Source organism: Scyliorhinus canicula, chromosome 10, assembly GCF_902713615.1.
Source record: "Scyliorhinus canicula chromosome 10, sScyCan1.1, whole genome shotgun sequence".
Lineage (NCBI taxonomy): Eukaryota > Metazoa > Chordata > Chondrichthyes > Carcharhiniformes > Scyliorhinidae > Scyliorhinus > Scyliorhinus canicula.
The window spans coordinates 73,495,915-73,521,693 of record NC_052155.1 but is presented as its reverse complement, the minus strand read 5'-3'; the positions used below and the strand labels follow the sequence as shown (position 1 = coordinate 73,521,693).

Here is a 25,779-nt window from a genome sequence, read left to right as displayed (position 1 = left end):
CAGGAAAAAAAAACACAGCTCGGTTGGATTAATGTTTTTAAAATCTTAAAGGCGCTCTGGAAAAGTGATCAACAAGATTCGTTTCGAACCTAAAATGCTGTCACGACTTGAGTAACATTTTTTGAAAAACAGTTGTTGAGAGGATAAGTGACTTCCTGAGGAAAGGCAGACAATAAATAACTGCTCTCCAATCCATTGTTGAGTCGAGGACATTTTATTGACAAACAGATGGATTCACCCTTCCCCCCATATGTGTAGTGATCCCGCAATGGTTTCCAAACACAACCGTGTTCTTAAGTCAATTAGCACGTTTTCAAAACCCTTTCACGCTGAAAATTAAGGCTATGTTTGGACAGCGACATTCGCTGTTTTTTTTTAAAACTTAAATGGTCGGCGAGTGACACGTTCATCCATCCCACGCGTGGAAGTTTTAATTAAAAAAAAGTTTGGAAACTATTTGGATTAACTGGCAAATCAGCGACCACAAAGCACACGCAGAAACCAGGCAAACATGTGGGAACAAAGGAACTGCCCCAGTGCGGAAGTGAAGCAAACATATGTGCTTGAGAAACTTTCAACACAAACTTATTTTTCAAACCAAAAACAATAAAATCTGCTCAATCACTGGCAAGTGCTGTTAAGTTTAATGTTTAACTCGGCCGCTTAAAATAAAACACTTCTTTTTCCAAAAAACAAAAAAAAAGCTGATCTCTTTTCATTGCTCCAAGGGGGAGGTCTGCCAACCGTCATCAAAGCGTCTCGCCACATTGCTTTCACCGGATATTAAGCAGCAATGCACAAAGAAACAACAACCACTTCAATTATAAACAGTTTCATTTGATTTACTTCTAACGAGGTCCAGAAACGACAAGGCACCGAGTGTCAAATTTCCATTATGTATATTTTTAAAAACTTAATAACAGTACTAAAAGTTTGGATTGGATCTCCCCCTTTGAGCTGTATGCAAATATTAAACTTTTTTTTGAATGGGTTTGTGATGATGTCAGAGGAGGGATTTTTTTTCCCTCTCTAATTTCCCCTCCTCCTCCTCTCGGTGGGGTTGAGGGGCGGGTCCCAAGCACCGAAGCTAGCAGCTGTCAGAGAGAGCTGTCAGCTCCTCAGGCGGCAGAGAGGCAGGCGATCCATTCCCAACCCGTTCCGAGCGCCAGGTAGCAGTGATGTGTTTACCTTTTGTTTGAATCCTTCAGCGAGCAGCACGTTGTGGCAGAGCAAACAAGAGGGCAAAGTAATCCTACCGTGTACGCTCCGCTCGCCACAGCGACTCAGCCTTTATATCTCTCCATACATATACACACACACACACCAAAAAAAAACTTTCCTCTTCCCGACTCGCTGCTTCCCTTTTTTAGTCGGAAAGATTTTGTTTTGATTTTGTTCGCCGTTTCCTACCCACTCCCCCCCCCCCCCCCCCCCGGTGAATCTCGTTGGGAGTGCCTGGAGACATATTTCTGGAGCAGGATGAAAGCTAAGAAAGGTAGGTTCAGGCAGTTGTTGCTTCCTCCATGCTGTTATCACGTTGTCAAGTCGTGTGTTGAGTGGCCTTCTGACTCTTGCGTTTTCCGTCTGCGTTTCTTTTGTGTTCTCCAAATTGAGCATTTTATTTTATTTTAACATATATATATTTTAAAATCAATGGAATTGGGAAGGGTGGTGGGTGGGTGTGGGGGCGATCGATGAGCCGTTGAGGAAAAGTCCTCTGTTTGGAAGGAGGAAGGCGCTGCAGAGTTTAAAGGCTTTGTTTGGGCTCCCACCTCGTGGAAACGTGTTTTTTTTCTCTCTCTCTCTTCGCCCTCCCCGTGAGGAAAATTGGCATAACTTTGCACAGAAGTTTCCAGATCGAATCCCAACCGGGGGGGGGGGGGGGAGTTTAATCGTCCTTCCTCCAGCTGCTTTTTTTCTTGCGACAAAAAGTTTCTGAAAAGTGAAGTGGACACAATGGATCCCAGGCGTCTCAAGCCTCTGGGGGATTTCCTATCGATTTGGAAAGCAGAGTCAACTCATAACACACACTCATCGATCCACCCCTCCCCCGAAGATTAAAATGTTAAACTTAAAAAAAAACATTCTGGGTGGGCGGAATGTGCAGAATGATTTACAGGGATGGTTGCTTTCTGTTGGTCGGTAAAACTTCCACTTATTAAACACTCAGCCGCGCAGAACGTACTTTAATGCTTTCCCGTCCATTAAAGTCGCAGCACTTGGAGTCTCACAAGACACGGGCACCGTCAAAGTATTTTTTTTGCCATTGTGTGGAGTGCTGTTGGAGGAGGATTCGGGTACATGGTGTTAGTTTTTGCGGGGTGGCTTTCTGGTTGATGTTCTCAGTGTTTAGAATACGCTGGAATGTGAAATTCTTCCCTCCCCCCTCCCTTGGCTTGAACCACAGCCAAGTGGAAGAATGTCTGTGACAGGTTCCACTGTGCACTGTCTTCGCTCTCGCTTTCCAATAGCATTGTCCTTTTTTTTGTTTTTAATACGTGAGCATTTTACAAGGCGCTGGGTAAGGCGATTTCAAATCGTGTGGAGGTGGTCGTCGTAGTAAAGGCACCTTTTTCTAAAAATAAAATTTATTCAGGAAATCGAACTTTTAAAATAAACAGTTGTCATCGCCTATCACTACCGCAAACCAAAGTTCTTAATGAGGGGGCAGCTCCCAAGTCAGGGGTGGACTTTGTTTAGATCATTTGAACCTTCACGTTTCAATTTAGTGGAACACACTAAGTTAGCAGCACGTGTTCGGGGGGGGGGGGTAGATAATGTTTGATTTTATGGGAGCGAGCAGATCAGGCAGCATGTGAGATGCGACGAAACCTTTTTCTGAGGGGGTGGGGGATAGGGAGCGGAGGAGAACGGCAGCTCCTTCAGTTGATCTCTCTCTCTCTCTCTCTCTCTTCTTTTGTCCTGGGTCAATCGGATAATGGCTGCTGGCAAAGAGCAGGTATCACTTTACAAACTGACAGGCCGATCGGCTTCAGAAATTCAAACTCAGCCAACCAGAGGTTTCCCTTTAGCGGGGACTTGAGGTTTTTTTTTAAAAAGCGGATTGTGCCTGAGAATGGGCTGGTCGATTTAGGGGGGTGGAATGAGAGGTTAATCAGGTAGTTTGAGGACAGCAACATTATTGCCTCTGGGGGTCATGGGCAACTAGGGCTTGTTAAGTTTTTTTTTCTCTCTCTCTTCTCTTCAGCGCTCGGTGTGAATTGTATAATCTGTTTTTGGTTAGCCAAATGTGCATTCTAACCAAAAATAACTGCGCAATTCGGTATATCAGTGATCAGATCCTGTTAGGAGACCGGGTGAAGCTCAAATCAAGATTATTTTCTAGAGAAGGTTTCCTGATATGAAATCCCTTCCAAATGGGGAAATGTAACATTTACTATATTTCAAATGAGCCATGTAGTTGCCAGGGTTAAGAAGGCTGGAGCTGAAGATCATGTCGTTAGTGCCGGCACCCAGCTGACAGAGAGGCAGTGAATGTGTTAAGGGTTTGCGCGCCCGGGCAGTTGTTGCAAGGTTTTGGTCGGGATTTCTCCATTCAGACCCGCGTCATTTTAACACCTCTCACTCATTCGCAGCGATGGGCCCAGTGTGCGGCAGTGAAACTGAAGACGATGACAGCCTGGAGGTACCCCTTGACCTGTCTCACTCAGGGAAGCGGAGGAGACGGGGGAACCTGCCCAAGGAGTCGGTGCGGATCCTGCGGGACTGGCTGTATGAGCATCGCTACAAAGCATATCCATCTGAACAGGAGAAGACCCAACTGTCCAGGCAGGCGCAGCTATCTGTACTGCAGGTGGGTGCGTAAAACATTTCGGGGCGCAGCTGCTGATAGTCACCACTGGTTAGACGATCATAAAAGGCTCCAACCAGCTCTTGCTAATATAATTCCCACAACGGGTAAATCTGTATGAAAATATAATGTTTTATACCCATGGCAGGCAGTGACAGTGAATGATCGGGCTATGTTTTTACAATTCTTCCTTCACCCAATGTTGCAGTCGCTATTCTATAAATTGTTGATGTCAGCTGATAGCAGTGACTGGAATGACAGCTGAGTAGTGGAGTGTGTGCTGAATATTCTCGACAGGAGGCTGAAGGATCACTGCAGTTTTGAGCACTTGAAATTCACTGGTACAGATTAGATCACATTTTACTCTTCTCCCTGGAACTTAATCACCCTTTGTTTTGTTACTCCCTTGGACTTCAATGTATTTGACCTAGATGATCTTATGCAGTGTTTGCTGGCTACTAAATGAGCTTAGTTAGCTGTTGTTTTACACTTGACTCCTCAGCTAAACACAATCACAAGATCCAGGGAATGTGGGAACATTTATAAATTGCCGGAATACTTGATCTCCCACTTTATATACCCCGAATAAGTTGAATTGGTTGTGGCAGTTTTATTATTTTCAGTTTTTCACCATTGTGGGCAGGGTCACAAAGGAAGACCAAGAAAAACTAATTAAGAAAGGGAATAAAGAATATGAATGAGAACTAGCAAGCAACATAAAGGCGGATTGTAAAAGCTTCTTTAGGTATGTGAAAAAGAAAAGATTTTTTAAAATTTAGAGTATCCAATTCATTTTTTCCAATTAAGGGACAATTTAACGTGGCCAATCCACCTACCCTGCACATCTTTGGGTTGTGGGGGCAAAACCCACGCAAACACTGGGGAGAATGTGCAAACTCCACACGGACAGTGACCCAGAGCCGGGATTGAACCTGCCGTGAGGCAGCCCTGCTAACCACTTGCACCATCGTGCTGCCCGTGAAAAGGAAATGATGAGCCAGGATAAATGTGGGCCCCAAACAAGTGGGACAGGAGAATTCATGGTGGAGTTACTTTGCATCTGTCTTCATGGAAACAGATGCAAAAAAATCCCCGAAATACCAGGTGACCAAGGGACTTGTGAAACCGAGAAGTTAAAATAAATCAGTATCAATAAAAAAGGAAGTACTTGAAAAGTTAACTGGATTGAAGGTTGATGGCTGGCACGATAGCGTAGTGGTTAGCACTGCTGCCTATGGTGCTGAGGGCCTAGGTTTGGCTCTGGGTCACTCGCTCGTGTGGAGTTTACACATTCTCTCCATGTCTGCATGGGTATCGCCCCCACAACCCAAAGATGTGCATGGCTGGTGGGTTGGCCGTGCTAAATTGCATTGGGGACTCTAAATTTTTTTTAAAAATTGAAGGTTGATAAAACTCCTGGACCAGGCAAGCTTCATCCCTGGGTGGTGAAGAGGTGGTAAGAGAGGCAATTGATGTGTTAGTGGTTGAAGAGGTGGGTAGACAGGTAATTGATGCGTTGGGGGTTATCTTTAAAAATTCTATAGATTCTGGAAAGGATCTTGCAGACTGGAAAGTAGCTAATGTAATCCTGCTATTAACGAAGAAAGGGAGAATAGAGAACTACAGACCTGTTAGCTTGACATCAGCAATAGGGAAAATGTATTTGATAACTGAATATTTAGAAAATAAAGATAACATTAGGCAGAGTCTATATAGATTTATGACAGATAACTCATGTTGAACAAACTTGTTGGGAGTTTTTCGAGGATATTACTTGTTGCATAAAGGAGAACCAGTGGATCTGGTGTGTTTGGATTTTCAGAAGACTTTGGATAAGATCCCACAAGGACATTAGTAAATAAAATTAAAGCTCATGGGGAGGGGGGGGATTGGTTAACAGACAGCAAGCAGAGAGTAGGAATAAACGGGTCATTCACAGGATAGCAGGCTGTTACTAGTGGGGTGTAGGGCTACAGCTGTTCACAGTGTATATAAATTATTTGGATATGTAGACTCATTGTAATATTTTGAAATTTTCCGAACATCAAACTGGAAATGTAAATTGTGAGGAGGATGCAAGGAGGCTTCAGGAGGACTTGGACAGGCTTAAATGTGGAGAGCTAGAATGTGGCAGATGGAATGTAATGTGGTGAAGTTATTCACTTTGGTAGGAAAAACAGGAAGGCAGGATATTTCTTAAACATTGAGAGGTTGGGAAGTGCGGGTGTCCATGTTCATGAATCACTAAAAGTTAGCAGGTAGGTGCATCCAGCAATTAGGAAGGCTAATCCATGTTAGCCTTCATTATGAGCAGATTTGGATACAGGAGTAAGGATGTCTTGTTGCATTTTGATAGAGCCTTGATGGGTGGAATGGTAGCACAGTGGTTAGCAATGTTGCTTCACAGCGACAGGGTCCCAGGTGCGATTCCCGCTGGGGTCACTGTCTGTGCGGAGTCTGCACGTTCTCCCCATGTCTGCGTGGGTTTCCTCTGGGCGCTCCAGTTCCCTCCCAGAAGTCCCAAAAGACATGCTGTTAGGTAATTTGTTCATTCTGAATTCTCCCTCTGTGTACCCGAACAGGCGTCGGCATATGGCGACTAAGGGCTTTTCACAGTAATTTCATTGCAGTGCCTACTTGTGACAATAAAGATTATTAATATTACTCTGTCTAGAGTTACTGTATACAGTTTTGGTCCCCTTATCTAAGAAGGGATATACTTGCCATTGAGTGAGTGCAATGGAGTTTCACCAGATTGATTCTTGGGATGTCTTATAAAGAGAAATTGGGCGGGATTGCATCTGTAATTGCCTGAAGTTTTGTAGAATGAGGCTTGACCTCATTGAAAATTACAACATTTTTTCTGGGTGTGACAGAATATAGACGAGATGTTTCCCCTGGCTCGTGAGTCTAAAACCAGAGGACACAGTCTCAGAATACGGGGTAGGCCATTTAAAACTGAGATGAGGAAGAATTTCTTCATTCAAAGGGTGGTAACATTTTGGAATTCTCCTCCAGAGGGCTGTGGAAACTTAATCATTGAGCATGTTCAAAACAGACCGGAGATTAATGACATCAGGGAATATGGAGATAGTGGCATTGAGGTAGGTAGTTAACCATGATCTAATCGAATGGTGAGCACAGTAAGAAGTCTTACAACACCAGGTTAAAGTCCAACATGTTTGTTTCAAACACTAGCTTTTGGAGCACTGCTCCTTCCTCAGGTGACATGTTGGACTTTAACCTGGTGTTGTAAGACTTCTTACTGTGCTCACCCCAGTCCAACGCTGGCATCTCCACATCATAATCGAATGGTGGAGGAGGTCCAATGGGCCGAATGGCCTGTCCTATTCCAGAATGCTACCATCCCTTGGTTTCCTTGATAAGATGACATTGGGCCTTCTTGTTCAATTACTGAGCTTTTAATGGTTATAATCACAAAGACATAAGTGTTACAGTACAGAAGGAGGCCATTCGGTCCATTGTGTCTGCACTGGCTCTTCAAATGAGCATAATGCCTTGGTGCTATCTCCTGCATTTACCCCATATCCTTGTACGTTTTTTCTATTCAAATAATCATCTAATGCCCTTTTCAATTCCTAGATTGAATCTTCCTCCACCTCACCTCCAGGCAGTGCATTCCATACCTGAACAACTCATTGTGCAAAAAGATTTTTCCTTCCTTTGCAAATCACTTTAAATCTGTGCCCTCTCATCCTTGATCTTTTTATGAGGGGGAGCAGTTTCTCGCTGTTTACTTTATCCAGCCCCCTCATGATTTTGAACATCGCTATCAAATCTACTCTTGACCTTCTCTCCAAGGAGAACAGTTCCAACCTTTCCAATTTATCCTTCTAGTTGAAGTTTCCCATTACCTGGAAGCATTCTTGTAAACCACTACTGCACTCTCTCCAATGCATTCTTCTTATAGCGTGACACCCAGAACTGTACATAATCCTTCCAGCGGAGGTCCAACTACTGTGCTGCATAAGTTCTGCATAACCTCCTTGCTCTTGTATTCTACACCTGATTACTAAAATCCAGTTGTGCTTTATTAACTGCTCTCTCCACTGTCTTGCCAGCATCGATGATCTATGTACATATACACCCAGGATCCTCTGCTCCTGCACTGTTCCCCTACCCCCCCCCACCTTAAGAATGTACCCCTTATTTTATATTGTTTGTCCATGTCCTTCCTGCCAAAATTCATCATTCACTGCACTAAACTTCCAACTGCTGCATCTGCCATTTCGCCAACATATCTCTGTCCTTTTGAAGTTCTTCCACAGTGGTGTTTCATACTTGGCGGTCATGGTATCTGTCCAAGTCAGATTGTTGCGTGACTTGAAGGGATGTTGCAGTTTTTGTGCTGCTTGTTGGTAGAGCAAGTTGAACTGCAAGGCACTGTCAAAGTTAGAATTGTAAGTTGCTCTAGCCATAATGCCATCAGTGGTGGGAATAAATAGTTATTGAATCAAGTGCCAATTAAGCCGTCTGGGTGATCATGAGCTTTTTGGAGTGAATGCAGGGGAGTATTGTGCAAATGTGTTATCTTCTATCACACTCGTGACTTGAGCTACTTTGGATGGTATGGAGGTATTAAGTAGTCAGAAGGTCAGACACTTTAGTGTGTGCACACTCTTTCCTGCCACAGCGTACAAAGTCTAGAGGTGGCTCACCACCTGCTGTAGGTTGTTATGGGCTGTAGCATCAGAAGAGGTGTGAATGGAGCTGAACACTGGTGTCCTCAGTGAACACTCTTGAAGCAGCTGAAGGTGGTTGAGTGAAGGATTTTGCTGTGAGCAATTCCAGCAGCAACGTGGAACAACAACCCTGACCAACTACCCTATTTCTGCTCAGAGTACCACGTAAAATACTTTCCAATAAATTATGCAGTGAAATTGATTTCTTAACTATTTAAATTGTTTGTAAATGGGCTATTCTCTCAAAGTAGGCACATAGAGCTAATTAGTATGTAGCAAGATCCAACTGGTAAGCAAGGTAAATTACCATTTACTCTGGTATTGGTTGAAGGAGGAATGTTGGCTAGCAAGCAGAACTCTGCTCAATTTTGAACTGCCATGGAATCTTTTATGTTCACCTGAATGGGCAGGTGAAGACTGTGCTTGGCATCTCTGTCAAAGCAGTACACCAGTACTAAATCAAATGTTGACCTAGATTATATGTTGTCAGTACTATAGGTTCTTTCATGTATCACAAACCTGTCTTGATCAGTCTTAAACATCATAAGGTAGAGTTTCTGCTTTGGGCATAACTTGCAATCTGAATGCAAATTATGTTAGCTTTCTGACAGATTTGCACCAATTTCTACTCATTAACATTTACATGTTACTGAACATAAATTCTTCCACACACCAGCACAACCAAGTAGCAATTTAGAATGTTTGTTTGTTGTTTCATAGAATTTACAGTGCAGAAGGAGGCCATTCGGCCCATCGAGTCTGCACTGGCTCTTGGAAAGAGCACCCTACCCAAGCCCCTACCTCCACCCTATCCCCATAACCCAGAAACCCCACCTAACACTAAGGGGCAATTTGGACCCTGAGGGCAATTTATCATGGCCAATCCACCTAACCTGCACATCTTTGGACTGTGGGAGGAAACCGGAGCACCCGGAGGAAACACACTCACACATGGGGAGAACGTGCAGACTCCACACAGACAGTGACCCAGTGGGGAATCGAACCTGGGACCCTGGCGCTGTGAAGCATTTGTGCTAACCACTATGCTACCGTGCTGCCCGTTTCTCATGCATGAAAAAAATCTTTGATATATTTGAGTGAAAGTCTAGTCTTAGTAGATCAACTTGTAGCTCTTAAACGATACTATTAATATCTGCCACTTCAACAATCTTTATAGACCATGAAAGTCCATGGTTTCAGTGATCTATCCGACATGGGATTTTTTTTACTCACTGAGTCAATAAGGAAGCTTCTTCCAAGTATACAACCTTCTTTAATAGATTATTTATTATAAATGTATTTTGAGGTGGCATGTGGTTCAGCACTGGGACTGCGGCATTGAGAACCCGGGTTCAAATCCCAGCCCTGGGTCACTGTCCGTGTGGAGTTTGCACATTCTCCCCATGTCTATGTGGGTTTCGCCACCACAGCCCAAAGATGTGCAGGTTAGGTGGATTGGCCACGCTATATTGCCCCTTAATTGGGAAAAAATAAATTTGGGTACTCTAAATTTATTGAAAAAATAAATGTATTTTGAGTACTTACAGGTGAGGCGAAATAAACTAAAGTGTAAACTTTATTTCTGATATAAAGGAACTTTTGTTGAATATTTAAAGGAAATGCTATCTTCAGCTACAGAGGAAGCATTCAAACATCATAGTGTTACATTGTTATAATGTTCCTGTAGACTTGTGCAGAAAGGCATTTGAACTACATGCTCGTCAAGCAACGTGTAGTAGCAGTCAGGCTAAATTGAGAATTTTGCATCAATTCTACAGCATTTTGAGGACATTTTTGAACTAGGCTGTGAGCAATAACTTTAATATAATAATCACATAATATAATAATCGCTTAAAGTCACAAGTAGGCTTCAATGAAGTTAATGTGACAAGCCCCGAGTCGCCACGTTCCGGCTCCTGTTCGGGGAGGCCAGTACGGGAATTTAACCCGCACTGCTGGCCTTGTTCTGCATTACAAACCAGCTGTTTAGGGCTAAACCAGCCCCTAATCAGATTTGCTTGTGATGTATGACTGCAACTGAAAGGATGTTGCTAGCTGAATTATATAGGGCAGTCTGCAGTACCTGTAGCCACTTTTACATTGAAACTGTGCCCTCGATGTGGCAACAGTAGTGCTGTATAGCAGTTGCTGACTGTAGGATCATACTATAAAAAAAATAAGCTCCTGAGTCCTCAGAATAGGGTGTGGAAAACAAAAGCCTCCTTTTGGTCTTTCTATTGCTAATTCAGTAAAGAGGGGCGAAGGTCTCGTGTTTCTGCTTGAATACTGCCGTTGCTGAGCCTTCACCCCCACCCCTACCTCCAGCATGCCTGTTGAGCAGAGCCTAAGGTGTGCGATTATTTTTAATAGTTTGAAATCATCAAAGACTGGGGGGGGGAAAGGTCTTCCAACCTTCTGTTGTGCTGGGAATTTTAAGTGCTGAATATAGATTATTGAAACTCTCAGAGAATTGAATGCTTTTAGTGGCTGGTTGAAAGAATGCCTGTGTGAAACCATTCCCTAAGGCAGATCTGGTTGACAGTACAGTGATGTAGGGTCTGTAATTCAAATGGATCATGTTGCATATGGAGGTGAGATTCTGGGAAATTTGGACCCACCCCGCCAATGTCCAGTCGAGTATTAAAGTACACTCTTGATCAAGACCAGCATCGCATGTTTTATATAAAAATGGTTAAGTTATGAGTACAGAGTGACCTGATTCCAAACATTTTCCGAAGGCATCCTGCCTGTATAGCAACTCTTCAGAATGCACCCGAATAATACAGATGAGAGCAAGCTATTGTTCACAGCAGGAGAAAATAAAATCACTTTTGCATTGAAAATACTAAATTAAATTTTAATGGAAAAAAAATATTTTGCCTTTTGATGCTTTTTAAAATACAACTTATGTTGCCCAATATCTCCATTAATTTATTTCAGTTTGACTGGCTGTTGAACATATTCAGGGCTGAGTTAGAATGACTTTTAATTGACCAGGGAATTGAGGATTTATGGGAGAAGACAGGAAGGATAAGGGGAGTTAAATCCACAGTCAGATCAGCAATGATCTTATTGAAAGATGAAGCCGGCTTCATGGGCTGAAAGACATATTCCTGCTCTTATTTCTTATGACCTTATGTTCTTCGCTCTTGGTTTACATAAGCAAAGTTCTGTGATGTGTATTTTGGGGATTAAAAAAAATTCATTGATTGCTAAATTATGCTGGGTTATAAAATCTAACATCATAGCAAGGGACCAGTCAGCCCTTTGTTCATGTGTCAGATCATTGAAAGGGCTATCTAGTGAGTATCACTTCCAATTCACCTTTTCAATGTTGCCATTGAAATTCGAAAAACTTTTTTGGAAGGGTTTTAATACTCTTGCTATTTTGGATGCCAATTGTGCATTCCTGGGTCAAGCTTAGCATGTCCAGGTACAGACTAAAAACTCCATACATCCTGTACCCACAATGTGTCTTGGTAGTCCCTACTCTGTGCATTACTGATTAAAATTCAAGTCATATAGGACTGTTAAAGGTGAGAAAGACTTGCATTCATATAGTCCTTCTCATGGCCACCAGATGTCTCCAAGTGCTTCGAAGTGTAGTCACTATTGTGATGTAGGAAAGGAGAACATTGTTCCACCAGTCACATCACAGAGGTGAAAGGCAATTGTGCCATACAGCTCATATTTGCACTTGTTTAAAATTGCAGCCATAGCTGATTCTGACTGTGAGCCTCCCTAATGACAGAACATAGGGGCAGCACGGTGGCCTAGTGGTTAGCACAACCGCCTCACGGCGCTGAGGTCCCAGGTTCGATCCCGGCTCTGGGTCACTGTCCGTGTGGAGTTTGCACATTCTCTCCGTGTCTGCGTGGGTTTCGCCCCCACAACCCAAAAATGTGCAGAGTAGGTAGATTGGCCACGCTAAATTGCCCCTTAATTGGAAAAAATAATTGGGTAATCTAAATTTAAAAGAAAAAAAAAAAAAAAAAAATGACAGAACATAGAACATACAGTGCAGAAGGAGGCTGTTCGGCCCATCGGGTCTGCACTGACCTGCTTAAGTCCTCACTTCCACACTATCCCCGTAACCCAATAACACCTCCTAACCTTTTTGGACACCAAGGGCAATTTAGCATGGCCAGTCCACCTAACCTGCACGTCTTTGGACCGTGGGAGGAAACTGGAGCACCCAGAGGAAACCCACGCAGACACTGGGAGAACGTGCAGACTCCGCACAGACAGTGACCCAGTGGGGAATCGAACCTGGGACCTTGGTGCTGTGAAGCCACAGTGCTATCCACTTGTGCTACCGTGCTGCCCAAATATCGGAGTTTTGTACAAGTCCCGTACCAGCCTCCCCGGACAGGTGCCGGAATGTGGCGACTAGGGGCTTTTCACAGTAACTTCGTTGAAGCCTACTCGTAACAATAAGCGATTTTCATTTTTTCAAGTAAGTAATGTTGAATCTTTACTGTTGCTTGGTATCATTTTGCTCAATTTGGCTGGTGATGCCCAGTGGTAGTTGTTTGGCACTGGAAGTGTGGGACAGCAGATAGAAACAGCACCCACAGTAGGTATCTATGTGATCTTGTTTATCTCTTGGTACCAGTGCCATAGGTCGAGTTGTTTCCAACAGCATTGCGATATTAAAAATGTGGCGTCAACTGGGGCTGAATTTGATTCAAATCATATTTGAATTATATGGGTTACTGATTAATTGTACACGGCTGAGGTGATTGGAGGAAGGAAGCCATGCTCTAAAGGAATGATGGTCAGTAATAGAATAACAACAGATGACCAAATTCTCTGACTCATTCTCTTTACAAATGGAGAATTGCCGAATTAACCTTTCAGTTTCCTTAAATGGCTTACAAGAAGTAGCTGTATTGTTTATATTTAGAGCGATCTGCCTTCTGATTCATCCAGTGATGTTGATTTTGTTTTACCATCACATTGGTTAAATTCAAGTTCAGGCCATGTTTGTGGGTAGTACTTAAAAATAATTTAATAAAAAGTTGTACACATGCTGATTGTCTTTTCTGCTGAATTCCAGGTCTGTAACTGGTTCATTAACGCGCGTCGCAGACTTCTGCCAGACATGCTGAGAAAAGACGGCAAGGACCCCAATAATTTCACAATCTCTCGCCGAGGGAGTAAGAGTGTAGAGCACATCTCAATGACTTCTAACAGCTTTGTTCCAGACCTTGATGAAAGATCATTTGGATCTACAAGCTCCAGCCCGGAAAATCGAGAGACTTCTCCATGTAGCATCTCTTCTGCAGGAGGATTCCTGCCAAGACCGTCGGTCATATGTCACACTACTGTCTCCACACCAAATGACGTGCCTTTACACTACTGCCTGCCTGCCAGCATTGAAGGAATGGATCTTTTGTCCAGTGCAGGTTTAGTGGATACCAATCCCGGATGCTCCAAAGATGCAGTTCAGGTGGGGTCGAACGCAACCCCCCAGAGTGGACTGTTTAACACCCCTCCACCCACTCCTCCAGACCTCAATCAAGACTTCAGTGGATTTCAGCTGCTGGTGGATGTTGCGCTCAAGCGAGCTGCGGAAATGGAATCTCAGTCCAAGCTTATGGCTTAAATCCCACTCACTATGGCTGCCAAACTGACTTGAGGCGAGAAAAACACTAAAGCAAAAAAGTTGTTTCATGTGGAAAACAGATGCTTTATGCAGCATGATGCCTTCTTATTTGCACAAGGGAATCCCAAAACATGGCTTCCTATCACAGAATTGTCTTAACAAACTGCTCGCATGGAGACAGATGGACTCATGACTACTATAGATAGAGGTTCTTTATGTTTTGTAGTTGCTGATAATGTGAGAATTTTCCCATGATTATGTGATTTCTTTACTTTCAATCTGTGCAATATTTAGATAAACAGAACCTTCTTATCAGTCTTACCATTCCTGCATGGAAAAATGATGTGACCGTGCATTGTTTAGAACCAACAGTTTTTATATATAATTATGTATTATCACTGGGGCTTATTTCTAAAATGAGTTTTGATTTATTCTTTCAGTCTTTACTTCAGTGTACAGCAGCAAACCATGGACCTGGAGAACAGAACTTTAATGTACTTTGCCTGCAGTGACTTTGTAGACTTTTCCTCTGCTTCAAGTGTTACCACAGGACCTGTTCACAGGCAGTACCATGCCTACAATATTGTTTTACCTGTGGCTGCCAACACTGGTATGCTGCTATTCTCTTAGCCATGGTTTCCTAACTTTAAAGTTAGCTGTTGTTTCTTTATCAATAGTGATGGTCAGAAGTAGAGAATGAGACCTATATCACCCACTGCATGTTTAAAATGCTTTAGTTACTTGGTTGATAACCTAATCATCAACTTGGTGATTTCAGATTTGGTGGCCAAAATCTTAAGTATAGCACAGAAAGTCTTGAATGTACATCTCTTATATTGATTCATTATGGTTTTGCTTTCTCTTGTGCATATTTCACATGGAGGCACTGAATCACAAGTCTGTTCCATCCAGGTCATCATCTTCCATTACGTGGAGATGTCATAGCTTCCTGAAGCATTGCCGTTTATAGCTGGTGTTGTATGGTCTGAATGGGTTACTGTTGGAGCTTATAGTATTGTCGGTTTGTCACCAATCGCTGTCAGCGTCCTGAGATATTAATGCTAAAAATCACCCATGGTGGCTGTGCCATTATGCTTTCTGAATTTTCCAAGTTGTGACTCAAAATGAAGTTGGCACCGACCTTAAGTGAAGGACTTTGCTATGTTTCTATGACTGCTGTTACAAAACTCATTAGGGCTTGAGATTCCATGGGGCTTTTCCTGAACTCTTGCTGTAGGTCTTGTTGTTTACCCCCTTTTATCTGAGGGATTCTGGCAGTCTGCTGCCTGAACATTGGCGAGAGTATGGGTGAATTGCGACAGAATTTCAGGGCACAAGTTCAAATGTATATGATTAAATGTGCTTAATAGGCATAGAGATTAGTAGATGCACCATGTCAGTGCTGGTTTTGGTTTCTGTCACCCTGATGATGCACCTTATCTCAAAAACCCATTCCAATTCATCCTTAAGTTTCTCAGTTGTGACAGAGGAAAGATCTCTAACATGAAGTCCTGCTGGCAATGTTGGCTGCTGACCCTTTAATCATTGAAGTGCTATTTTTCTGGGATGATTCCCAGGAGTGGTGGAATGTACTCTACAACCCATTTACTTTGCTTAAGCGGTGGGCGGGGAAAGAATGTGTAATTTAACAATCCATTTCCTTGTCTTAAGATATTGTGTAGCTTGAGACTTGGAAATTGTAGTGATTTGCCTTAGCAGCTAGTTTAAAAATAAATACAGAATTTATTGGTACCCGTGGGATAGTTTTGGGATCTTTCGGCTAGAAAAAAGATTTATTTAAATTGTACATGGCTGCAGTAATTTCTTTCTCGACCCATCCCCTCCAAGCCCCTATATTTTTTACCCAGTTTGCAGTACATGGCTGATGCTCCTGTTTACCTGTCTGCAGTATAAGCAAATGAGTGCCTAAATCAATGATGCAAATGTGTTATGCCATGCTATATTTACCATCCTTTCCAAGTGGCTGATGGCAGAACCACTTTACTGAGCAATTTTATATGTTGGAGAAAGTTGACTAGGTGGGTGATCTTTCATGCATCATTACACAATTTCTGAAATGATTTCTACTGCCATATTGTAGCAGACTGTCTGCTCTGCCACTTTCAGCATTGTTAAAAAGCAGGTTATGGGAAACAGACTATGGGCCCTGAAAGTCCTTGTTGATTTTTGCTGTGACTTTGGTATGAACCCAGCGAAACCCCCGAAGAAACAGCACCAATTTCCATTTTTTAAAAAATATGTTTGCCTGGAAATCCCAATAAAGTTTCAACAAGAGCTTGTGGAACCCTCCCGTTGGAACCCTCCTGCAGAACGTCTTGAGTACAAATGCTGGAATTCTATCCTACCTCCTGAGCAAGTGTCATGCAGTTTTCTGTTTTTTTTTTCCAGGTCCTAATCCTTGCATATGTAAGGGGTTGGATCTTGTTGAATGATAAAGCCAAATATCCACTAAAATAATTTCTAAATGCAACTTTCAAAACGGAGCCTGGTCTCCATAATCTGTGCCTCCTTATAAAGAATTATGACCAACTTTTGATTTTGGATGGGCTCTAGTTCTCTGGTTTATCTTGTATAATTTATTATGGATGCTGATGACCTGACAGGCACTGACTTGCTGTCGCTGACTGAAACTTGAATGGCAGCTGCTTTAACACACTGTAAAAGTGACACAATCACTGAAGCATTCCAAATTATTGATTGTCCTTGTGAATTATAATTCAGTTCGCATTCCTTTCCAGTGGTCAACAGTACTGTATTGAACATTTTCCTGACTTAAAATTAATCATAATTCTTCAACCTTTTTAAAATGAATTAGTGGCGTTTCCTACTTTTAAACTAGATTTTTTTTTTAACCCTTCAATCTAGAAGGTATTTGTACAGTTTGCATCATTGTAGTCATCTTACAATTGTAAAGCTGAGTGAAGTCGGACTGTACTGAATGAACCTGGTCCTTTTTTTGCATTGATGTTTGCCTTATTGATTAATCAGGTTGCAAAGGCCTGTAAAGACGGACTAAAGCTGCAGTATCCCTCTTTGCCTTGCCATTGGATTCTGCAGGCAGGGTTCTTCTCACTTATTTCCTAATTATAGGGTGGAGGCAACAGAATGCAGTTTCACAATGTATCCAATTTTGATTAAAAAAATAATAAATTACTCTATTCCTTCTTAATTCTGGTTCTATTTCTTCTTGACATCTGCAAACCGTAGCTGCTTTTTAGCAGAAGGCAGGATAGGGCTCTGCATAAGAACCATGGGATCATGGTGCCATTGTGTGTGTTCAAAGGGGTGTGGGTAGTGGGCAATAACTTGGTATTATAGACCATTGCCCCCACCCCCAACCTGCTCCAGGTCAACAATTCATAGCTTTATAATTTGTCTTGGCGACCTGAACTGTCATGAGGACTGAACTGAGAGTAATAGTTTTCTCATTCCCCATGCTACGTGAGGACTGAGGCACCTGAAATTTCTAATGAGGGAATTTCACCAGGACTGTATGTTGGGAATTAGGGAAAATCCATTGTAGCTCCATCTCCAACATTCCCAGCTTGACACTGTTCAATCGTACTTGTTTGGAATCTAAAATGAAATACAAAATCAAATTTATGTTAACAATACAGTCTAATGAAATATTCAGGAAGGCGAGAAATAATTCAAAAGTGGGAGAATAAACATTTAAACTGGTGAATGAATGTTGGGTACTCAAGGAATGAAAATGTTCAGGGTGGCACAGTGGTTAGCACTGCAGCCTTAAGGAGCTGAGGACCCGGGTTTGATCCCAGTCCCGGGTCACTGTCCGTGTAGAGTTTGCACATTCACCATCCGTCTGCGTGGGTCTCACCCCCACAGCACAAAGATATACAGAGTAGGTGGATTGGCCACATTAAGTTGCCCATTAATTGGAGAAATATATCATTGGGTACTCTATTTTAAAATAATGTTTTTTTTAAAAATAAAATATTCAGAGTCATCTGCAAGGTGACCTAGTTGAAGCAAAGACATTGAGAGATGTTTATTCAGTTGGCTATTATAGGGAAGTGGGTGTTAGAAGGTTCAGCTTGGATGGGTAGAATGTAGATTATCACCCTTGGCTTTTCTGCAGAAGTGCAACTATGTTCAACATAACACAATAATATGCAATTCATTTTGAGCAGAGTTTTCTGGTTTGCTGTTTACTCCTAGGGGCTGGTTTAGCAGTCGACTAAACAGCTGGTTTGTAATGCAGAACAATGCCAGCAGCGCGGGTTAAATTCCCATACCGGCCTCCCCAAACAGGCGCAGGAATGTGGCGACTAGGGGCTTTTCACAGTAACTTCATTGAAGCCTACTTGTGACAATAAGCGATTATTATTATTATGACTCGTCATGTAATGTGGCATTAAGGAATGCTGACTGGAAAATTTGTGTCCAAACTTCCATCTGATTTATGCCATTTTGGCTTTTCTGCAGCAGTACCTCCTATAATAGGGAGAGAGGTAAAATTAACCATACTTTATGCTCCTAATCACTGTTCAGTGATTCCTTTTATTTATAAATGGGTTTTTGAACGTTCAGTGATTCTTACTGACAACTGCACTAATAACTTTGATAGTACCTTTTTAATGTGAAAAATGTTCCAGTGCCCTTCAGAGCTGTAGGAAAATAGATACCAAAGATCTTTTATTTAACCCAATTATTTTTTCCAATTAAGGGGCAATTTAGTGTGGCCAATCTACCTATCCTGCACATTTTTGGGTTGTGGGGGTGAAACCCGCGCAGACACGGGGAGCATGTGCAAACTCCACACGGACAGTGACCCAGAGCCAGGATCGAACCTGGGACCTCAGCGCCGTGAGGCAGCTGTGCTAACCACTAGGCCACCGTGCTGCCCTTATTTAAATCTTGTTATAGAATGTGGCTTCACTGGCTATGCCAGCATTTGTTGCCCATTCCTTTTTTTTTTTTAAATTTAGATTAGCCAATTATTTTTTCCAATTAAGGGGCAATTTAGCGTGGCCAATACACCTACTCTGCACATTTTTGGGTTGTGGGGGCGAAACCCACGCAGACACGGGGAGAACGTGCAAACTCCACACGGACAGTGACCCAGAGCCGGGATCGAACCTGGGACCTCAGCGCCGTGAGGCGGTTGTGCTAACCACTAGGCCACCGTGCTGCCCTTTTGTTGCCCATTCCTAATTGCCCTTAAGGTGGTGGTGAGCTGCTGCCTTGAACTGTAGGTACACCCACAGTTAGGGAGTTCCTGGATTTTGACCCAGCAACAGTGAAGGAACGGCGATATATCTTCAAGCCAGGATGGTGAGTGACATGGAGGGGAACTTCCAGGTGCTGCTGTGCATCTTGTAGATGGCACACATTGCTGCCACTGTGCGTCGGTGGTGGAGGGAGTGAATGTTTGTGGAAGCGGTGCCAATTAAACGTGTTGCTTTTTCCTAGATAGTGTTGAGCTTCTTGAGTGTTGTTGGAGCTGCTAACAAGTGGGGAGTATTGCATCACACTCCTGACTTGTGCCTTGTACACACTGGACAGGCCTCCGGGAGTCAGGAGGTGAGTTACTCGCTGCAGGATTCCTAGCCTCTGACCTGCTCTTATAGCCACAGTATTTATCTGTCTAGTCTCGTTCAATGTATGTTCAGGATGTTGATAGTGGGGGATATGGTGATAATGATAATGTCTTTGAATGCTAATGGGCAATGGTTGAGTCTCACTTAATGGAAATGGTCATTGCCTGGCATTTGTGTGGCGTAAATGTTATTTGCTTCTTGTCAGCTCAAAACTGAATATTGTCCAGGTCTTGCTGCATTTGCACATGGACTGCTTCAGTGTCTGAGGAGTTGTGAATGGTGCTGGACATTGTGCAATCATCAGCAATCATACCACTTCTGATTTTATGATGGAAGGAAGCAGCTGAAGATGATTGGGCCTCGGACATTGCCCTGAGGGAACTCCTCCAGTGAAGTCCCAGGACTGTGATAACTGACATCCAACAAACACAAACATCGCTCTGTGCTAGGTATGACTCCAACCAATGGAGAGTTCCCCCCACCCCCGGATTCTCATTGACTCCAGTTTTGCCATACTTAATCAAATGCTGCCTTGATGTCAAGGGCAGTCACTCTCACCGCATTTCTGGAGTTCAACTATTTTTGAACCAAACCTGTTTAGAACAGTGAGAGTTTTTTAAATTTTATTTTATTTTTTTTAAATTTAGAGTACCCAATTATTTTTTCCAATTAAGGGGCAATTTAACGTGGCCAATCCACCTAACCTGCACATCTTTGGGTTGTGGGGGCGAAACCCACGCAGACACGGGGTGAACAGTGAGAGTTGATCTCCATAGAAACGGACATGATTCTAACAGGATTAGACAGGGTAGATTCAGAAATCCCAATGGTGGGGGGAGTCCAATACTCGGGGTCGTGATTTGACGATAAGAGCTAAACCTTTTAGGACTGGGGTGAGGAGAATTCCAACAGAGAGTGGTGGAATTCACCACCATAAAGTAATTGAGGCCAAAAGTTGTGTAATTTCGAGAAGGAATTAGATATAGCTCTTGGGGCTAAAGGGATCAAGGGATATGCGGGAGGGGGAAAGTACGATCAGGGTATTCGACTTGATGATCAGCCATGATCATAAAGAATGGTGGAACAGGCTCAAGGGGCCGAATGGCCTCCTTTTTTCTATGTAATGAGACGGGAGCTGAGTGATTCTGATGGAACCCAAACTGAGCAGGCTGTTGAGAAGTAAGTGCCGCTTGACAGCACTGTTGATGACCCCTTCCATTACTTTACTGATGATTGAGAGCAGACTGATGGGGCGTTAATTGGCCGGGTTGGATTTTTTTGTGTGTACAGAACTTACCTGGGGAATTTTGCACATTGCCGAGTAGATGCCAGTGTTGTAGCTGTATTGGAGAAGCTTGGCCAGGGGTGCAGAAGGTCTAAAGCATAAGTCATCCAGTACTATTGCTGGAATATTGTCGGGGTCAATAGCATTTGCAGTATCCAGTGTCTTCAGCTGTTTCTTGATATCATGTGGGGTGAATCTAATTGGCTGAAAACTTAACATCTGTGATGCTGAGGACCTCTGGAGGAGACCAAGATGGATCGTCCACTTGGCACTTCTGGCTGAAGATTATTGCGAATGCGTCAGTCTCGTCTTTTGCACAGACGCGCTGGGCTCCTCCATTTTTTAATTTAAAAAAAAATTTAGAGTAACCAACTGATTTGTTCCAATTAAGGGGCAATTTAGCATGGCTAATCCACCTAACCTGCACATCTTTTGGGCTGTGGGGGCGAAACCCACGCAAACACTGGGAGAATGTGCAAACTCCACATGGGTAGTGACCCAGAGCCAGGATCGAACCTGGGACCTAGGCGCCGTGCTGCCCTGGCTCCTCCATTATTGAGGATAGGAATATTTGTGGAGCCTCCTCCTCCAGTGAGTTGTTTAATTGTCCACCACCATTCATGAGTGGATGTGGCAGGACTGCAGAGCTTGGATCTGATCCATTGGTTGTGGGATCGCTCAGCTCTATCTGTCATTTGCTGCTTATGTTGTTTGGGCATGCAAGCAGTCCCATGTTGTCCCTTCACAGTTTGATACCTCATTGTCGGTGTGACTGGTGCTGCTCCTGGCATGCACTCCTGCACTCTTCATTGAACCAGGGTTGATCCCCTGGTTTGGTGGTAATGGTGGAGTGGGGGATATGCCGGGTCATTAGGTTACAGATTATAGGAGAGTACAATTCTGTTGCTGATGGCCCACAGCGCCTCATGCATGTCCAGTCTTAAGTTGCTGGATCTGTTCTAAATGTATCCCATTGAGCACTGTGTGCCCTTGCCACCCTCAGTGCTTCCTCCAAGTGTGTTCAACATGAAGGACTTCTGATTCATCAACTGACGGTAGACAGTATGTGGTAATCAGCAGGATATTTCCTTGACCTGAAGCCATGCGACTTCATGGGGTCCAGAGTCGATGTTGAGAAGTCCCAGGACAACTCCCTCCCAACTGTACCACTGTGTTGCCACCTGTGCTGGATCTGACCTGTCGGTAGTTCAGGACATACCCAGGGATGGTGATGGTGGTGTTTGGGACATCTGTAAGGTGCGATTCCATGAGTATGACTTATGTCAGGCTGTTGCTTGACTGGTCTGTGAAGCAGCTCTCCTAATTTTTGCATAAGCCCACCAGATATTAGTCAGGAGGCCTTTTCAGCGTCTCCAGGCTGGGTTTCCTGGTTTTGTTTCCAGTGCCTAGGGCGATGTTGGATGGTCCATCCGGTTTCTTTCCTTGTAGCAGTTTGGTGGCTTGCTAGTCCATTTCAGAGGGCATTTAAAGAGTCAACCACATTGCTGTTGATCTGGAGTCACATGTAGGCCAGACCATGTAAAGAATGCAGATTTCCTTCCCTAAAGAACATTAGTGAACCAGCTGGGTTTTTTACTGCAATGAACAATGGTTTCATGGTAATTATTAGACTTTTAGTTCCAGATATTTATTGGATTCTATTCCACCATCTGGCAGAATAATAACAATAATCTTTATTATTGTCACAAGTAGGCTTACATTAACACTGCAATGAAGTTACTGGGAAAATCCCTGGGAAACATGGTGGCACAGTGTTTAGCACTACTGTCTCACAGCTCCAGGAACCAGGGTTCAATTTCAGCCTTGGGTTACTGTGTGGAATTTGCACATTCTTAGTGTGTCTGCGTGAGTGTTCTTGGGTGCTCTGGGTTTCTTCCACGGTCCAAAGACGTGCAGGTTAGGTGGATTGGCCGTGCTAAATATTGCCGCTAGTGCCCAAAGATGTGGGTTATGGAGTTACAGGGGAGTGGATCGAGGTAGGGTGCTGTTTCAGAGGCTCGGTACACACTCCATGGGGCAAATTGCCTGCTTCTGTACTGTACAGATTCGAACTCGGATCCCCAGAATATTATCCTGCGTCTCTGGGTCACCAGTTCAGTGACAATACCACTACTCCACCGCCTCCCCTGACCAAAAGAATATTCGTGGTACTTGTTTTAAAATGGTGCATTTTAACAAGGGCCATCAGGGGAGTGATGGAGGAATTTGCCAGGAGAATTCATGAAACTGGGACCCATCTGGCTGAAGGCATACCTACCAATAGTGGGAAGAATGCAAGGGGAAAATACATAAAAATGTGAAGGAACTGAGAGCTTTGAAGAGAGTTGTTAAGGATGGGCAAGATTGCAGATTGCAACAAGATTGAGGTTGCAAGGAAATGGCTGGATTTGAAGATGAGGACAAGAATTATAAATGTGCAAAAATTCAGAGATTAGTTAAATCAGTATTGATGAGAACAAAGCTGAACAGGACCTCAGGATGCAATTTTGGATTATGGTAAGTCAACCAGGGGAAAGGTGATTTTGGAGCAGACTTACTTGAATGAGGGTATCAGGAACAGATGGGCAGAGGTAGGCAGTGTTGGTGGTGCAAGTTGCCAGTCTGGGTAAGAAGTTAACTTTGAGTCTAACAAGATACCATGGTTGTGGACAGTTCAGCCTGAGTTAATGGGTCCTGGAAGGGGGATAGAGTCAGTAACCTGGAGCATTGTTTTGAGGCAGGCGGCCAAAGATAATATGAGTGCGATTCAGCAGACTGTAGTTAAAGTCCACTAGATCGCGTGTTAGCGGGATACCTCTTGGTGGCTGCAGTGCCAAGAAACATCCGTTATCTCGTGGCACTTTGCCGTTTTTTTAATCTTGGAGAGTTTCCCCATGCCGAAGCCACACTTGGCTTGCCAGCAGGAAAGCTCCTTGCAAATCGGAGTGCTATTCAGCGCTATTTTGTCCAGCAGCCCCCCCAATTTCAGGCCCCTCTGATCTTTTGACTCCTCCCAATCTTGGGGAGGCCTTTGGGACCACTCCCCGCTTCCCCACCCTACCTAGCAAGGCCCCCTGGGCCTGACCTTGGCACTGCCAACCTGGGAACCCTGGCAGTGCCAGTGTCGCTGTGCCCAGGTGCGAGAGGGAGTGCAATGATGTCATTCTGCCCTGTCCCCAATCACCCGGGGTCTCCAATGGACTGGGAGACCCCAGCAGGTGCCTTTATGACTGCTCCACGTTTGTGTGGATCAGTACTAAACGGCACCCTGACAATGACTCGCGCGCACTGGGTGAATCCAGCCTCCAGGTATGGCTCATTTAAATATTCAGATCTGGATCTTGCACAGCAAGGGCAAGATCCAGATCACGTTGGAGTAACAGGGTTGCTGAATGGCACCGGATGGTTTTGGTCTTTGCTGATTTTTAGCTGAGGAAAGTCGAGACTAACCCAAAGCTGGAATCCAAGTGGCATCAAGAAGGATGGCACAATGGTAGCACTGCAGTCTCACGGCGCTGAAGTCTCAGTTCGATCCCGGCTCTGGTTCACTGTCCGTGTGGAGTTTGCACATTCTCCCCGTGTTTGCGTGGGTTTCACCCCCACAGCCCAAAGATGTGCAAGGTAGGTGGATTGAATATGCTAAATTGCCCCTTAATTGGAAAAAAAAATTAATTGGTTCTCTAAACCTTAACAAAAAAAAGGGGGTTGAAGAAGGTGGTAGAAAGGAGGGTTGTTTATCATCAGTGAACATGGGAAGCTTACGTAAAGGTGGGCCCAGACTAATATAAATGGCGATAACAGAAAGATGCAACAAAAGCTGTCACCTGAAAAAAGCAATATGTAAATACAAGTATTTTAAAAGATTTGTGGTGATTGTATCACTTGCAACAGTCAAATATTTATTGTAAATAAATAACAAAATTTTCTGAAATTGTTGAATGCACTGTTGAGTCAGGAAGGCTATAACATCTGTAAACCTGAAGGACAAAATTATTATACCCTGTGTTGATAATGGGATTCATTGGAACGATTAAGGAGGCCAACATCAGGGGGAAGAGAATTAAAAATGGCAGGTGACCGGAAACGCAAGGTCATACTTGTGGACTGAGCAAAAGAGTTCTAAAAACAGTCACTCAATCTGCGTGTGGTATTTATTTCTCAGCCACATCGGTTTTAACAATGTCCCATTCCATATCGGTGATTCCGATATCTTTTCCATTTTCCTCAATTGCTCTCCACACCGCCTCCCTTTCTCACCGCACCTTCTTAAGAATGGGAAATGCAACACCTTGTCTTTTTATATCCCAGGCCCCAAACACACCTTCCAGGTGAGTCAGCAACTTATTTGTACAATTTTCAATTTAATACATTATTTACTGCTCACAGTGTGGGACTGGATTCTCCCGCCCACCATGGGTGAGCCACGTACAACGGAGAACTCCATTGACCTTGGGTAGGGTTCTCCGGTCGCCGGGCGGAGGCGGCCAGAGAATCCTGCCCCAGTCTCCACATTGGGAGACCAAACACGACATGGTTACCTGTTATCTCTCTGCCCAATTACCATCTGACCTATCTGCCTCAGACTTTTACATTGTTCCAGTCATGTATGGACAAGAAAAAGCATTCCATTTTTCAATGTGGCACTTCTTAACTTCCCAAACTCAACATTTGAGTTCAATAATTTTTTGCAACGGTCGGACTGACAGTGGGGTGCTGGAAATCAGAATCCTCACCTCCTTCAAGGAGTGGGCCCTGGAGGTGGGCATTGCAGAGGCACCGCAGAGCATATC

At 43.6% G+C, this 25,779-nt stretch overlaps 1 protein-coding gene across 5 annotated transcripts; it reads left to right on the top strand.

Moving 5' to 3' along the window:
* Positions 1–1,075: 1,075 nt before the first annotated feature.
* LOC119972456 (homeobox protein AKR-like) lies at positions 1,076–17,312 on the top strand. 5 transcript variants are annotated; one of them, XM_038809182.1, is made up of 3 exons: positions 1,076–1,495; positions 3,597–3,814; positions 13,574–17,312. In XM_038809182.1, the coding sequence occupies exons 1-3, from the start codon at positions 1,480–1,482 to the stop codon at positions 14,120–14,122; spliced, it is 783 nt and encodes a 260-aa protein (XP_038665110.1). In that variant the 5' UTR covers positions 1,076–1,479; the 3' UTR covers positions 14,123–17,312. The 5 variants fall into 5 exon arrangements, with proteins under 5 accessions (XP_038665110.1, XP_038665111.1, XP_038665113.1 ...); XM_038809183.1 differs by having other exon boundaries at positions 1,080–1,169; XM_038809185.1 differs by lacking the exon at positions 1,076–1,495 and adding an exon at positions 2,147–2,297.
* The last annotated feature ends 8,467 nt before the right edge of the window (positions 17,313–25,779 follow it).

Excerpts from the sequence above, each read along its gene's own strand:
- LOC119972456 (XM_038809182.1), top strand. Across the intron at positions 3,815-13,573 it reads CGCAGCTATCTGTACTGCAG|GTCTGTAACTGGTTCATTAA; the intron begins GTGGGTGCGTAA and ends GCTGAATTCCAG.